We start from the raw sequence: 15,688 nt of genomic DNA, 5'->3' as shown, positions 1-15,688 counted from the left end.
CACGCGACTTCAAGGTGAGTTGTTGACCGCCCAGATATTATAATTTCCCAAAAGGTTCTCACTTTGCTGACATTTCACACGCGGTCGCGCGACTTCAAAATCAGCTGCCTTGGCTGCACACGATGAGTGACGGCGGCTTCACGTGATGAGCTGCGGCTGCGGTTTTGAAGGACACTGGTCACGCGACTTCAAAATCAGCTGCCTTGGCTGCTCGCGATGAGCGACGGCGGCTTCACGCGATGAACTGCGGTTAGAAGAACACTGGTGCAGTTTCAATCATGCGTTAAGAATGTTAGAATTCAAATCTATACAGGGTCCAACTGTGCATAGATATCGTCGATGCTGCTATCAATAAGATAATATAAGTATAACGAAGTACTCCTTTGTTTCCTTCTAAGCACACTGTATAATAATAATGCTGCTCATCAGTGGAATAATCACTAATCCAAAAGTGAAAGTTGCAGGAAAACACAGGATTGTAGATCGTAGTTCCTAGGCTCAAGTCATTAATATAATAGTGAAATACCTGTAACATCAAGGTGCCAAAACGCAGCGGTTCTTCTTAAAAGTATAAAATCATTTTAATCATTGGTCCATTGCTCGCCAGGTTCAGTGGATGCTGAAGACCCTCGTCGCCACTGTTAAGAATCCATATCCATGAAGTCAGGATTTGTATGATAAGATCCTTTATTATTCAGCATCCACAACAGTGCCAACTCTTCATCCCTGCTTCCTGCCACCTTCCTCACAACTCCTTCAGAACCCCCCCAGTTCTCTCATTCCGTTCTCTGACATCACTGCCTCCAATGATGTCAGAACTGGACTTTTCTTGCCACATAAATTGGTCAACCCTGTCTCATAATTTTGTCTTTTCCTGACATGTTTTGGCCGTCACTGGTGACTACTGACATGAGCAATCACAAGCCCTTGAGGCGAGACAATGAAAAATAAGGCTGGAAAAGTATTTTATTTTTATTTTAACAGAATGAAGTCTTGCAAGTATTCTTTCCTCACATTTCAACAATGCTCTAATAAAATAGCAGAGCAGACTGATAAGATTTATGGCCTCAATAAAGGAGATAAGCAATGCCCTGTGTGCTATGTCCAGAGTGCTGGCAGAGAGGGGCCCTGGAGGAGAGACTCCAGATGCGATGCTAAGCAAGTTTCAAATCATTATACCAGAAAGGGCATATTGTGGCTTTCGTGAGCAGTGAGCTGAATAACTGGGTGTTTCTTTTGTAGAATAAGCTTATTGTAGGAGCCAGATGTGAGGACAGCACTGGAATAAAGCCAAAACAAATGTCAGCCACATGGGAGGAGGTGTGTGGAAGGGAATCCTGCAATAAAACGTAGGCAGCTTACCAGCCTAAAACCCCCACAGTGAAAAGGGTGCACCAAAGAAATGTCAAAGTAGTCTATCACAGCAACAGATAAAGAAACCAAAGTGGAATAATACAGTAGTTGGTCACTACTCTAAAATGTAAAAAGGTGGGGAAAAAAGGCAGATCTGATCATTAGCGAGCAAGAATTTTTAAAAGACACTTGTAGGAAGTTGGCTCTGTATGCACTATTTCAAAGTAAGGAATAGTATGCACAGAGTCCAAGGGTTCCCCTTAGAGGTAAGATAGTGGCAAAAAGAGATAATACTAATGCTCTATTTTGTGGTAGTGTGGTCGAGCAGTAGGCTTATCAAAGGAGTAGTGTTAAGCATTTGTTGTACATACACACAGGCAATAAATGAGGAACACACACTCAGAGACAAATCCAGCCAATAGGTTTTGTTATAGAAAAATATCTTTTCTTAGTTTATTTTAAGAACCACAGGTTCAAATTCTACATGTAATATCTCATTTGAAAGGTATTGCAGGTAAGTACTTTAGGAACTTTGAATCATTACTTTAGCATGTATACTTTTTACATAAAACACAATAAGCTGTTTTAAAAGTGGACACAGTGCAATTTTCACAGTTCCTGGGGGAGGTAAGTTTTTATTAGTTTTGTCAGGTAAGTAAATCACTTACAAGTCTCAGGTTTGGGTCCAAGGTAGCCCACCGTTGGGGGTTCAGAGCAACCCCAAAGTTACCACACCAGCAGCTCAGGGCCGGTCAGGTGCAGAGGTCAAAGAGGTGCCCAAAACGCATAGGCTGCAATGGAGAGAAGGGGGTGCCCCGGTTCCGGTCTGCCAGCAGGTAAGTACCCGCGTCTTCGGAGGGCAGACCAGGGGGGTTTTGTAGGGCACTGGGGGGGACACAAGTCAGCACAGAAAGTACACCCTCAGCAGCGCGGGGGCGGCCGGGTGCAGTGTGCAAACACACGTCGGGTTTTCAATGTTGTTCAATGAAAGATCAAGGGATCTCTTCAGCGTCGCAGGCAGGCAAGGGGGGGCTCCTCGGGGTAGCCACCACCTGGGCAAGGGAGAGGGCCTCCTGGGGGTCACTCCTGCACAGGAGTTCCGCTACTTTAGGTGCTGGGGGCTGCGGGTGCAGGGTCTTTTCCAGCCGTCGGGAAATGGAGTTTCAGGCAGTCGCGGTCAGGGGGAGCCTCGGGATTCCCTCTACAGGCGTCGCTGTGGGGGCTCAGGGGGGACAACTTTGGTTACTCACGGACTCGGAGTCGCCGGAGGGTCCTCCCTGAGGTGTTGGTTCTCCACCAGTCGAGTCGGGGTCGCCGGGTGCAGTGTTGCAAGTCTCACGCTTCTTGCGGGGAGTTGCAGGGGTCTTTAAATCTGCTCCTTGAAACAAAGTCGCAGTTCTTTTGGAGCAGTGCCGCTGTCCTCTGGAGTTTCTTGGTCTCTTGGAAGCAGGGCAGTCCTCTGAGGATTCCGAGGTCGCTGGTCCTGGAGAAAGCGTCGCTGGAGCAGGGTTCTTTAGAAGGCAGGAGACAGGCCGGTAGGACTGGGGCCAAAGCAGTTGGTGTCTTCTTTCTTCTTCTGCAGGGGTTTTCAGCTCAGCAGTCTTCTTCTTCGGTAAGTTGCAGGAATCTAAATTCTTAGGTTCAGGGGAGCCCTTAAATACTAAATTTAAGGGCGTGTTTAGGTCTGGGGGGTTAGTAGCCAATGGCTACTAGCCCTGAGGGTGGGTACACACTCTTTGTGCCTCCTCCCAAGGGGAGGGGGTCACATCCCTAATCCTATTGCGGAATCCTCCATCTGCAAGATGGAGGATTTCTAAAAGTTAGAGTCACTTCAGCTCAGGACACCTTAGGGGCTGTCCTGACTGGCCAGTGACTCCTCCTTGTTATTCTCATTATTTCCTCCAGCCTTGCCGCCAAAAGTGGGGGCCGTGGCCGGAGGGGGCGGGCAACTCCACTAGCTGGAGTGTCCTGCGGTGCTGGCACAAAGGGGTGAGCCTTTGAGGCTCACCGCCAGGTGTGACAGCTCCTGCCTGGGGGAGGTGTTAGCATCTCCACCCAGTGCAGGCTTTGTTACTGGCCTCAGAGTGACAAAGGCACTCTCCCCATGGGGCCAGCAACATGTCTCGGTTGTGGCAGGCTGCTGGAACTAGTCAGCCTACACAGATAGTCGGTTAAGGTTTCAGGGGGCACCTCTAAGGTGCCCTCTGGGGTGTATTTCACCATGAAAGGTACACTGGCATCAGTGTTCATTTATTGTGCTGAGAAGTTTGATACCAAACTTCCCAGTTTTCAGTGTAGCCATTATGGTGCTGTGGAGTCCGTGTTTGACAGACTCCCAGACCATATACTCTTATGGCTACCCTGCACTTACAATGTCTAAGGTTTGGCTTAGACACTGTAGGGGCACAGTACTCATGTACTGGTGCCCTCACCTATGGTATAGTGCACCCTGCCTTAGGGCTGTAAGGCCTACTAGAGGGGTGACTTATCTATACTGCATAGGCAGTGTGAGGTTGGCATGGCACCCTGAGGGGAGTGCCATGTCGACTTACTCGTTTTGTTCTCACCAGCACACACAAGCTGGTAAGCAGTGTGTCTGTGCTGAGTGAGGGGTCCCCAGGGTGGCATAAGATATGCTGCAGCCCTTAGAGACCTTCCTGGCATCAGGGCCCTTGGTACCAGGGGTACCAGTTACAAGGGACTTACCTGGATGCCAGGGGGTGCCAATTGTGGAATCAAAAGTACAGGTTAGGGAAAGAACACTGGTGCTGGGGCCTGGTTAGCAGGCCTCAGCACACTTTCAATTCAAAACATAGCATCAGCAAAGGCAAAAAGTCAGGGGGTAACCATGCCAAGGAGGCATTTCCTTACAACACTGCAACCAAAAAATGTACTCACTTTAAGCAATAAGAAGTATACTAAAAGTATACACGAGGTTGAACAATTACGCTCAACCTAAAAATGGATGTCGCTTGTTTTGATTGCAAGGACTGAAAATAGGGAATGCCCTGGGTGCCAAATTAGGAGACCTCATGTAAGGAAATGCCTCCTTGGCATGGTTACCCCCTGACTTTTTGCCTTTGCTGATGCTATGTTTTGAATTGAAAGTGTGCTGAGGTCTGCTAACCAGGCCCCAGCACCAGTGTTCTTTCCCTAACCTGTACTTTTGATTCCACAATTGGCACACCCTGGCATCCAGGTAAGTCCCTCGTAACTGGTACCCCTGGTACCAAGGGCCCTGATGCCAGGGAAGGTTTCTAAGGGCTGCAGCATATCTTATGCCACCCTGGGGACCCCTCACTCAGCACAGACACACTGCTTGCCAGCTTGTGTGTGCTGGTGAGAACAAAACGAGTAAGTCGACATGGCACTCCCCTCAGGGTGCCATGCCAACCTCACACTGCCTATGCAGTATAGATAATTCACCCCTCTAGTAGGCCTTACGGCCCTAAGGCAGGGTGCACTATACCATAGGTGAGGGCACCAGTGCATGAGCACTGTGCCCCTACAGTGTCTAAGCCAAACCTTAGACATTGTAAGTGCAGGGTAGCCATAAGAGTATATGGTCTGGGAGTCTGTCAAACACGGACTCCACAGCACCTTAATGGCTACACTGAAAACTGGGAAGTTTGGTATCAAACTTCTCAGCACAATAAATGCACACTGATGCCAGTGTACATTTTATTGTGAAATACACCCCAGAGGGCACCTTAGAGGTGCCCCCTGAAACCTTAACTGACTATCTGTGTAGGCTGACTGGTTCCAGCAGCCTGCCACAACCGAGACATGTTGCTGGCCCCATGGGGAGAGTGCCTTTGTCACTCTGAGGCCAGTAACAAAGCCTGCACTGGGTGGAGATGCTAACACCTCCCCCAGGCAGGAGCTGTAACACCTGGCGGTGAGCCTCAAAGGCTTACCCCCTTTGTTCCAGCACCGCAGGGCACTCCAACTAGTGGAGTTGCCCGCCCCCTCCGGCCACTGCCCCACTTTTGGCGGCAAGGCCGGAGGAAATAATGAGAATAACAAGGAGGAGTCACTGGCCAGTCAGGACAGCCCCTAAGGTGTCCTGAGCTGAAGTGACTCTAACTTTTAGAAATCCTCCATCTTGCAGATGGAGGATTCCCCAATAGGATTAGGGATGTGACCCCCTCCACTTGGGAGGAGGCACAAAGAGGGTGTACCCACCCTCAGGGCTAGTAGCCATTGGCTACTAACCCCCCAGACCTAAACACGCCCTTAAATTTAGTATTTAAGGGCTCCCCTGAACCTAAGAATTTAGATTCCTGCAACTTACAAGAAAAAGAGGACTGCTGAGCTGAAAGACCCCTGCAGAGGAAGAGAAGAAGACACCAACTGCTTTGGCCCCAGACCTACCGGCCTGTCTTCTGCCTTCCAAAGAAACCTGCTCCAGCGACGCTTTCCCAAGGACCAGCGACCTCTGAATCCTCAGAGGACTGCCCTGCTTCAAGAAAGACCAGAAACTCCAGAGGACAGCGCACTGCTCCAAAAGAACTGCAACTTTGTTACAGAGGAGCAGATTTAAAGACCCCTGCAAATCCCCGCAAGAAGCGTGAGACTTGCAACACTGCACCCGGCGACCCCGACTCGACTGGTGGAGAACCAACACCTCAGGGAGGACCCTCCGGCGACTCCGAGACCGTGAGTAACCAAAGTTGTCCCCCCTGAGCCCCCACAGCGACGCCTGCAGAGGGAATCCCGAGGCTCCCCCTGAGACATAGGGTCTATTGTTAAGATGGACTCCTGTACACTGATGCAAGAGATCCCAAACCTGGTGCCACTAGGAGAGTGGTAGTGCCTCAGGGGTTCAGAGAGTTTATTCTGACCTTAGCCCATGATATTCCCCTTGCTGGGTATTTGGGACAAACCAAGACGTGGGAGAGGTTAGTCAACCACTTCTACTGGCCCAACATGTCCCAGAAGGTTAAGGAGTTTTGCACCTCCTGTACCACCTGTCAAGCCAGTGGTAAGACAGGTGGACATCCAAAGGCCCCCCTCATTCCACTTCCAGTGGTGGGGGTCCCCTTTGAAAGAGTGGGTGTGGACATAGTGGGTCCACTGGAACCTCCCACAGCCTCAGGAAATATGTACATCCTAGTAGTAGTGGATCATGCTACTAGGTATCCTGAAGCTATTCCCCTTAAGTCGGCTACTGCCCCTGCAGTAGCCAAGGCCCTCATTGGTATCTTTACCAGAGTGGGCTTCCCTAAGGAGGTGGTGTCTGACAGAGGTACCAACTTCATGTCAGCATACCTGAAACACATGTGGAATGAGTGTGGAGTGACTTATAAATTCACTACACCCCATCATCCACAAACGAATGGCCTTGTTGAGAGATTCAACAAGACATTAAAGGGCATGATCATGGGGCTCCCAGAAAAACTCAAAAGGAGATGGGATGTCCTCTTGCCATGTCTGCTTTTCCCTTACAGAGAGGTGCCTCAGAAGGGAGTAGGGTTCTCACCCTTTGAACTTCTGTTTGGCCACCCTGTAAGGGGACCACTAGCTCTTGTGAAAGAAGGCTTGGAGAGACCTCTTCATGAGCCTAAACAAGACATAGTGGACTATGTACTTGGCCTTCGCTCAAGGATGGCAGAGTACATGGAAAAGGCAAGCAAAAACCTTGAGGCCAGCCAACAGCTCCAGAAGTGTTGGTATGACCAAAAGGCTGCACTAGTTGAATTTCAACCAGGGCAGAAAGTCTGGGTTTTGGAGCCTGTGGCTCCCAGGGCACTTCAGGACAAATGGAGTGGCCCTTACCCAGTGCTAGAGAGGAAGAGTCAGGTCACCTATCTGGAAGACCTGGGCACAAGCAGGAGCCCCAAGAGGGTGATCAATGTGAACCGCCTTAAGCTCTTCCATGACAGGGCTGATGTAAATCTGTTAATGGTAACAGATGAAGATCAGGAAGCTGAGAGTGAGCCTCTCCCTGATCTTCTGTCATCAGACCCTAATGATGGCTCAGTAGATGGAGTGATCTATTCAGACACCCTCTCTGGCCAACAGCAAGCTGACTGTAGGAAGGTCCTGCAACAGTTTGCTGAGATCTTTTCCCTAACCCCTGGTCAGACACACCTGTGTACCCATGATGTGGACACAGGAGACAGCATGCCTGTCAAAAACAAAATATTCAGACAGTCTGATCAAGTTAAGGAAAGCATCAAGGTGGAAGTCCACAAGATGCTGGAATTGGGAGTAATTGAGTACTCTGACAGCCCCTGGGCTAGCCCAGTGGTCTTAGTCCCCAAACCTCACACCAAAGATGGAAAGAGAGAGATGAGGTTTTGTGTGGACTACAGAGGACTTAACTCTGTCACCAAGACAGATGCCCATCCCATTCCTAGAGCTGATGAGCTGATTGATAAATTAGGGGCTGCCAAATTCTTAAGTACCTTTGACTTAACAGCAGGGTACTGGCAAATCAAAATGGCCCCTGGAGCAAAAGAAAAGACAGCATTCTCCACACCTGATGGGCATTATCAGTTCACTGTTATGCCCTTTGGTTTAAAGAATGCCCCTGCCACCTTCCAAAGGTTGGTGAATCAAGTCCTTGCTGGCTTGGAGTCCTTCAGTGCAGCTTATCTAGACGATATTGCTGTCTTTAGCTCCAACTGGCAGGATCACCTGGTCCACCTGAAGAAGGTTTTGAAGGCTCTGCAATCTGCAGGCCTCTCTATCAAGGCATCCAAATGCCAGATAAGGCAGGGAACTGTGGTTTACTTGGGACACCTTGTAGGTGGAGGCCAAGTTCAGCCACTCCAGCCTAAGATCCAGACTATTCTGGACTGGGCAGCTCCAAAAACCCAGACTCAAGTCAGGGCATTCCTTGGCTTGACTGGGTACTATAGGAGGTTTGTGAAGGGATATGGATCCATTGTGACAGCCCTCACAGAACTCACCTCCAAGAAAATGCCCAAGAAAGTAAACTGGACTGTAGAATGCCAACAGGCCTTTGACACCCTGAAACAAGCAATGTGCACAGCACCAGTTCTAAAAGCTCCAGATTACTCCAAGCAGTTCATTGTGCAGACAGATGCCTCTGAACATGGGATAGGGGCAGTTTTGTCCCAAACAAATGATGATGGCCTTGACCAGCCTGTTGCTTTCATTAGCAGGAGGTTACTCCCCAGGGAGCAGCGTTGGAGTGCCATTGAGAGGGAGGCCTTTGCTGTGGTTTGGTCCCTGAAGAAGCTGAGACCATACCTCTCAGATGGCTGATGCAAATGAAAGGTGAAAATCCAAAACTGTTGAGGTGGTCCATCTCCCTACAGGGAATGGACTTTATAGTGGAACACAGACCTGGGACTGCCCATGCCAATGCAGATGGCCTTTCCAGGTTCTTCCACTTAGAAAATGAAGACTCTCTTGGGAAAGGTTAGTCTCATCCTCTTTCGTTTGGGGGGGGGTTGTGTAAGGAAATGCCTCCTTTGCATGGTTACCCCCTGACTTTTTGCCATTGCTGATGCTATGTTTTGAATTGAAAGTGTGCTGAGGTCTGCTAACCAGGCCCCAGCACCAGTGTTCTTTCCCTAACCTGTACTTTTGATTCCACAATTGGCACACCCTGGCATCCAGGTAAGTCCCTTGTAACTGGTACCCCTGGTACCAAGGGCCCTGATGCCAGGGAAGGTTTCTAAGGGCTGCAGCATATCTTATGCCACCCTGGGGACCCCTCACTCAGCACAGACACACTGCTTGCCAGCTTGTGTGTGCTGGTGAGAACAAAACGAGTAAGTCGACATGGCACTCCCCTCAGGGTGCCATGCCAACCTCACACTGCCTATGCAGTATAGATAAGTCACCCCTCTAGTAGGCCTTACAGCCCTAAGGCAGGGTGCACTATACCATAGGTGAGGGCACCAGTGCATGAGCACTGTGCCCCTACAGTGTCTAAGCCAAACCTTAGACATTGTAAGTGCAGGGTAGCCATAAGAGTATATGGTCTGGGAGTCTGTCAAACAGAGACTCCACAGCACCATAATGGCTACACTGAAAACTGGGAAGTTTGGTATCAAACTTCTCAGCACAATAAATGCACACTGATGCCAGTGTACATTTTATTGTGAAATGCACCCCAGAGGGCACCTTAGAGGTGCCCCCTGAAACCTTAACCGACTATCTGTGTAGGCTGACTGGTTCCAGCAGCCTGCCACAACCGAGACATGTTGCTGGCCCCATGGGGAGAGTGCCTTTGTCACTCTGAGGCCAGTAACAAAGCCTGCACTGGGTGGAGATGCTAACACCTCCCCCAGGCAGGAGCTGTAACACCTGGTGGTGAGCCTCAAAGGCTTACCCCCTTTGTTCCAGCACCGCAGGGCACTCCAGCTAGTGGAGTTGCCCGCCCCCTCCGGCCACGGCCCCACTTTTGGCGGCAAGGCCGGAGGAAATAATGAGAATAACAAGGAGGAGTCACTGGCCAGTCAGGACAGCCCCTAAGGTGTCCTGAGCTGAAGTGACTCTAACTTTTAGAAATCCTCCATCTTGCAGATGGAGGATTCCCCAATAGGATTAGGGATGTGACCCCCTCCCCTTGGGAGGAGGCACAAAGAGGGTGTACCCACCCTCAGGGCTAGTAGCCATTGGCTACTAACCCCCCAGACCTAAACACGCCCTTAAATTTAGTATTTAAGGGCTCCCCTGAACCTAAGAATTTAGATTCCTGCAACTTACAAGAAGAAGAGGACTGCTGAGCTGAAAGACCCCTGCAGAGGAAGAGAAGAAGACACAAACTGCTTTGGCCCCAGACCTACCGGCCTGTCTCCTGCCTTCCAAAGAAACCTGCTCCAGCGATGCTTTCCCAAGGACCAGCGACCTCTGAATCCTCAGAGGACTGCCCTGCTTCAAGAAAGACCAGAAACTCCCGAGGACAGCGGCACTACTCCAAAAGAACTGCAACTTTGTTACAGAGGAGCAGATTTAAAGACCCCTGCAAATCCCCGCAAGAAGCGTGAGACTTGCAACACTGCACCCGGCGACCCCGACTCGACTGGTGGAGAACCAACACCTCAGGGAGGACCCTCCGGCGACTCCGAGACCGTGAGTAACCAAAGTTGTCCCCCCTGAGCCCCCACAGCGACGCCTGCAGAGGGAATCCCGAGGCTCCCCCAGACCGCGACTGCCTGAACCTAAAGTCCCGACGGCTGGAAAAGACCCTGCACCCGCAGCCCCCAGCACCTGAAGGAATGGAACTTCTGTGCAGGAGTGACCCCCAGGAGACCCTCTCCCTTGCCCAGGTGGTGGCTACCCAGAGGAGCCCCCCCCTTGCCTGCCTGCACCGCTGAAGAGACCCCTTGGTCTCCCATTGAAACCTACAGAGAACCCGACGCTTGTTTTCACACTGCACCCGGCCGCCCCCGCGCTGCTGAGGGTGTACTTTTTGTGCTGACTTGTGTCCCCCCCGGTGCCCTACAAAACCCCCCTGGTCTGCCCTCCGAAGACGCGGGCACTTACCTGCTGGCAGACCGGAACCAGGGCACCCCCTTCTCTCCATTGAAGCCTATGTGTTTTGGGCACCTCTTTGACCTCTGCACTTGACCGGCCCTGAGCTGCTGGTGTGGTAACTTTGGAGTTGCTCTGAACCCCCAACGGTGGGCTATTTTGGACCCAAACCTGAGACTTGTAAGTGATTTACTTACCTGCTAAAACTAACAATAACTTACCTCCCCCGTGAACTGTGAAAATTGCACTGTGTCCACTTTTAAAACAGCTATTTGTGTTTTATGTGAAAAGTATATATGCTACTGTGATTATTCAAAGTTCCTAAAGTACTTACCTGCAATACCTTTCAAATGAGATATTACATGTAGAATTTGAACCTGTGGTTCTTAAAATAAACTAAGAAAAGATATTTTTCTATAACAAACCCTATTGGCTGGATTTCTCTCAGAGTGTGTGTTCCTCATTTATTGCCTGTGTGTATGTACAACAAATGCTTAACACTACTCCTTTGATAAGCCTACTGCTCGACCACACTACCACAAAATAGAGCATTAGTATTATCTCTTTTTGCCACTATCTTACCTCTAAGGGGAACCCTTGGACTCTGTGCATACTATTCCTTACTTTGAAATAGTGCATACAGAGCCAACTTCCTACACCTCATATCCAAACAGGTTGAACGAATGATCTGACTGAAAAGTGACATATATTCTCATATTTAGCACACATCTAAGAATTTATTGGCTTTTGCTCCAAGCTCTGTGCTTAATGAATGCCCCACTATCATCTTATGTTATTCTATCAAGATCACTTGTTTAGGCAGCAGGATGGCACAATGCAAAACACACTCATTACGTGAATAGTTATAGTTTACTTTTAAAGTTTAATGGCTATCTTCAGTTCTGTGTTTTCATTATGCTGTCTTGTCTTACAAAATGTGTGTAATCCAGAAGCTTTACTAACACTACAAATGAAATATATTGGTATGGTTATTTAAAGCACCAAATAATTTTACTTGAAGACATTAAAAATATACATTCAGTGTTGGGGGAGGGTTACTGATTCTTCCATCCAAACAGTTTGAAATGCCTTTTTAAGCCATGCCCTGATTTGTATAGTATTGTATTCATTTTGTTTTATTTTTTGAGGCTTGGTATAGTACCCTCAGTGTTTTGTGAAAGTGAGAGAAGGTTCACCATGTTTAGTACAAAGTATGTGTAGAGTAAATTCTTTAGATCTACAGAAAATTCTGTAGATATACAGAAAGGAGGGTGCTCACAGACAACTTTTCACTTTCACATGGCCTGGTGAAAAGATAGAAAATAACCTCCTCCAGAGACAAAACTTTTTCAATTTTCTTTACTTGGTTTTAGAATGATCATGAGTGACAAAGGTGGTGATATGGTATGGCCTTTTCAAAGGAGAGTATTGCAGTTGAAAGAAATGTATTTGCATAGATGTTAAAAATCAAGAGGAACATGGTGGATATAATGCCATGGGCAAAAGGGAAAGATAGAATAAAGTAAGGAAAATATTGTCAGCTGGGTTGTGAATGGCCTAATTGACGTAATCAACAAATTATGTAAGTAATGTTCCTACAGACAAGATAATACTCTGGGGGAAATGGTACATTTTCACCATCTGTGGGTGTCAACATTTAAACAGTAGGAATAGTTCTGAACCCTGAGTGCACAAAGATGTTTAGGTGACAGCTGTAAATAAAATGTGGGTGGCTCAATACTCATCTGAATGATTCTGTTTTCACATAGTCCATGAAGAGAACTTTAAGGGGAAAGCAATAGGGTTTGGACATGATGGAGAACTTGCTTACCTACGGGAAACAACGGATATGAAAAGTTGCAAAGTCATGCTCAGTTCAATAGTGATAGTGCAGGAGGTGAACACCACATGGGGAAATGGCTTTGCTAGACCTGGAAGTATGTGTTGGTCAGGAGGGTACTAACTGGCAAGCTAAAGGGGCTAGAGATCCTGGGGTGTAGAGGCTAGAAACATAGATGCTTAGGAACTATGATAGGTCCTTCCACCGTATACACACGCATATGTAATAGTCCAAAAGGATCTGAAATAGATTTAGACTTTCCTCTTGCAACACGTCTTCAAAAGGAGGAGTGCTGTGGCAAGTATCTGAAAGAATGAGTTTGATTGTGCACACAAGAAAGCTATTGCTGAAATGGGTCATTTTAGAATGACTTTTATTTTTGAGGTGTAAACCCCTGCAAAATATAAGAGATGGAAAACCGAGTACGTCAGGCGTGCTGTTTTGAACTCACACCAGGCTTCTGAAACAAGCCAGTGCACAGTGAAGTGGACAGGATGACATGGTTGAAGTGGTGTGACCGAGGATTGCCAAAGTCTGTATTAGTTTGGTCAATACAGTGCACATGAAAAAGCATGCCTTAAATTGTTTAGTGGGAACAAAAAGTTAATAATACTTCATATATATATTTAAAAAAACATAACTTTCTTTCCTAACCATCATAAACGTACTGTATTGTGAGTACTGTTCAGGGCGCAACATACTGCTATCCTGGACATCTCCAGATAAAACAAGCATTGGCAAAGCCAATAGGTCTGACTCTGGCAAGCCAGCTATTTAGTAATGATATCCGTTTTTTTGTAAAAACAAACAAGAGACATTAAAATTATAATATAATGAAAACTTAATAAAATGTCAATATGTAAAAATCTTTAAAGCTGACTTGCAACAAAAGTAAAAAAAATGTCCCATCGCAAAAAATAAATAAAAAACATAAATACAATTGAAGCAGAATTTAGCCAATCAGTCCTAGCAGTGAAATAGACTATTTGCTGGATGGTTGTGCTTATGTGCAAAAGCAAAATGTCTCCACTCTTAATGAAGAGGGCCAGTGGTTAAAGTAGGCTGACTGATTGCCCCATGCTGTATGTAGACTGTGGTTGGGGAAGTAAAATGTGAGTGAAGCTTGAGCAGACCAATGAATGAAGAGGGCTGAATGAAGTCCCACTATGTATATATATCTGTATGATTCTTTTATTATGTTTTTGGGAAAGCATAAGTCTGGCAAGAAGAACTAAAAATTAAAATAAATACAAGGTAGTAAAGTTCGTGTGACCTTTTCCAACATGAGTACTCCATTTTGCTGCATGACTATCTCATCGGCTTCATTCGTATGCTGTATTGTGGACCATGTATTTCTGAACTTGTTCTAGACAGACTGTGTGGAATTCCGAAAAATGTCTACCTATATTTTGGATAGGGAGGCCCAAACCGATTGTCCAATGTTAGGCTGCCCAAATGCTAGGTGGATTCGAATTCCCAGTAAACGGCTTCTGTGAGCTAGATCCACCCGACTGTTGCTTTAATATTTGTCTTTCAAATTTTGCTCAGTCTTTTGATTATTGTCTTGGAAATGTTCATATTGTATTGGAAGGGTTCTGATATATCTCTGGGTGGGTGGGGTGGGGGGGGGGGGGGTCTCCATAAGTTACCAGGGTTGGAGGAAAGAGAAGGGAGAAAAATTGCCAAGCCTAGTTTTTCAGGAAGGTTAATCAGCTAGCTCCTCTTTGTATGTTTGGAGGACCAGCAATAATGTTTCCCAGTCATCTGGCTAGGGTTTTAATTCATCTCAATAACAAATTAGTATTGTAGACTCTGTAGTTGTCAGTTTTGATACTCTGCACCTCCCTCAGTGCCTTTATATGCCTCCTTCCTCCCAAAAAGAACAAGCAGCGTTTGCAGCGGATGGACATCTGGTTATTTGGAGATTGCATCAGAATAATATCATATAGGATGGTGCTTTCTAATACTGTATATGTGCAACAGTACCTGAGAACAGGGTTAAAAGCCTTCAAAGGAGGAGTGAAATCAGATGGCTGAGTCTTTGTCGATCAGTAGAAGAGGCCAAGTAAATTCTGGACACTGCATCCGATAATTAAGTAGTGCTAAAGTCCGATGGCCAGAGTTAAAATTCAACAGGTAGGAATGTGTAAAAATGATAACAAATATTTCTGTCTCCTTCAGGAGATGCAGTTTTGCCGCAAAGGCACCAAAATCTGCATGTTATTCACCATTTGGATGTGGAACATTTGTAATAAAAGTTATTTATAGGCCCTGAAAAATACCAGCATATCTGTATTTATTGAGGCACATAAATAGCGTATCCCCCACCAGGCCGCTGATAGTGATGGCCTTATGAGTACCCTTTCTATGAAACGTCGTTTTAGGGAGCAGGAAAATGGTGAATGCTCAGTTTCCCTCTCCAGTCGGGGAGCATAAAGTGCTCTACGTGTGCTTTCCAACACTGGATTCTGCTGTTCGTCTGATTATTTCACTTCTGATTGTTTCAAAAGCAATTGAAGGAGTAAAAAGGGAAGTTGGTGCTGCCAGAATACAAGACACCTGTGACTGTTTAAAGCTACAGATTATAAGGATTTGTTTGATTTTATTGTATGTAAGATATTTTCATTTGCTCTTTTCTAAATCTATTTTTTTAACTAACTTTTGCATTCCTTTAGGAAAATGTGGATGGTCTTCACTGCAGCAAATGCAGAGAGGGCACGTTTGGACTGCGCTCTGAAAATCCCTTGGGTTGCTCGCCATGTTTCTGCTTTGGATTATCCTCCGTATGTTCAGAATTAGAAGGCCACGTCAAAATTCCTGTAAGTCAAGCAAGATGTGTAAGAAATGCTGTAGATTTATGTGTCCTCTTTTGACCACATATGCAAAGAGAACACAGAAGGATAACTGAAATGTTCCACTAACGGAAATACAAACATTAAGAAGAGAACCAGGTGTATATCAGCAACGAAAATGCAATACACTAAGTGGTAAATCGTTTCCAAATATCCTGTGCACCCATGTCAAACTCTTTCTTATGTA

General features: G+C 46.9%; 1 protein-coding gene across 1 annotated transcript in view; it reads left to right on the top strand.

The window, feature by feature from the left end:
• Positions 1-15,688, top strand: part of LAMA1 (laminin subunit alpha 1) — a 979,910-nt gene that overhangs the window by 384,232 nt on the left and 579,990 nt on the right. The window contains exon 24 of the mRNA XM_069219856.1: positions 15,325-15,468. Within this exon, the coding sequence (XP_069075957.1) occupies positions 15,325-15,468 (144 nt within the window). The remainder of the gene's footprint in view (positions 1-15,324; positions 15,469-15,688) is intronic.

The sequence above is a fragment of the Pleurodeles waltl genome, chromosome 2_2 (genome assembly GCF_031143425.1).
Source record: "Pleurodeles waltl isolate 20211129_DDA chromosome 2_2, aPleWal1.hap1.20221129, whole genome shotgun sequence".
In the NCBI taxonomy this organism is placed as follows: domain Eukaryota; kingdom Metazoa; phylum Chordata; class Amphibia; order Caudata; family Salamandridae; genus Pleurodeles; species Pleurodeles waltl.
This window is presented reverse-complemented; position numbering and strand designations above follow the sequence as displayed.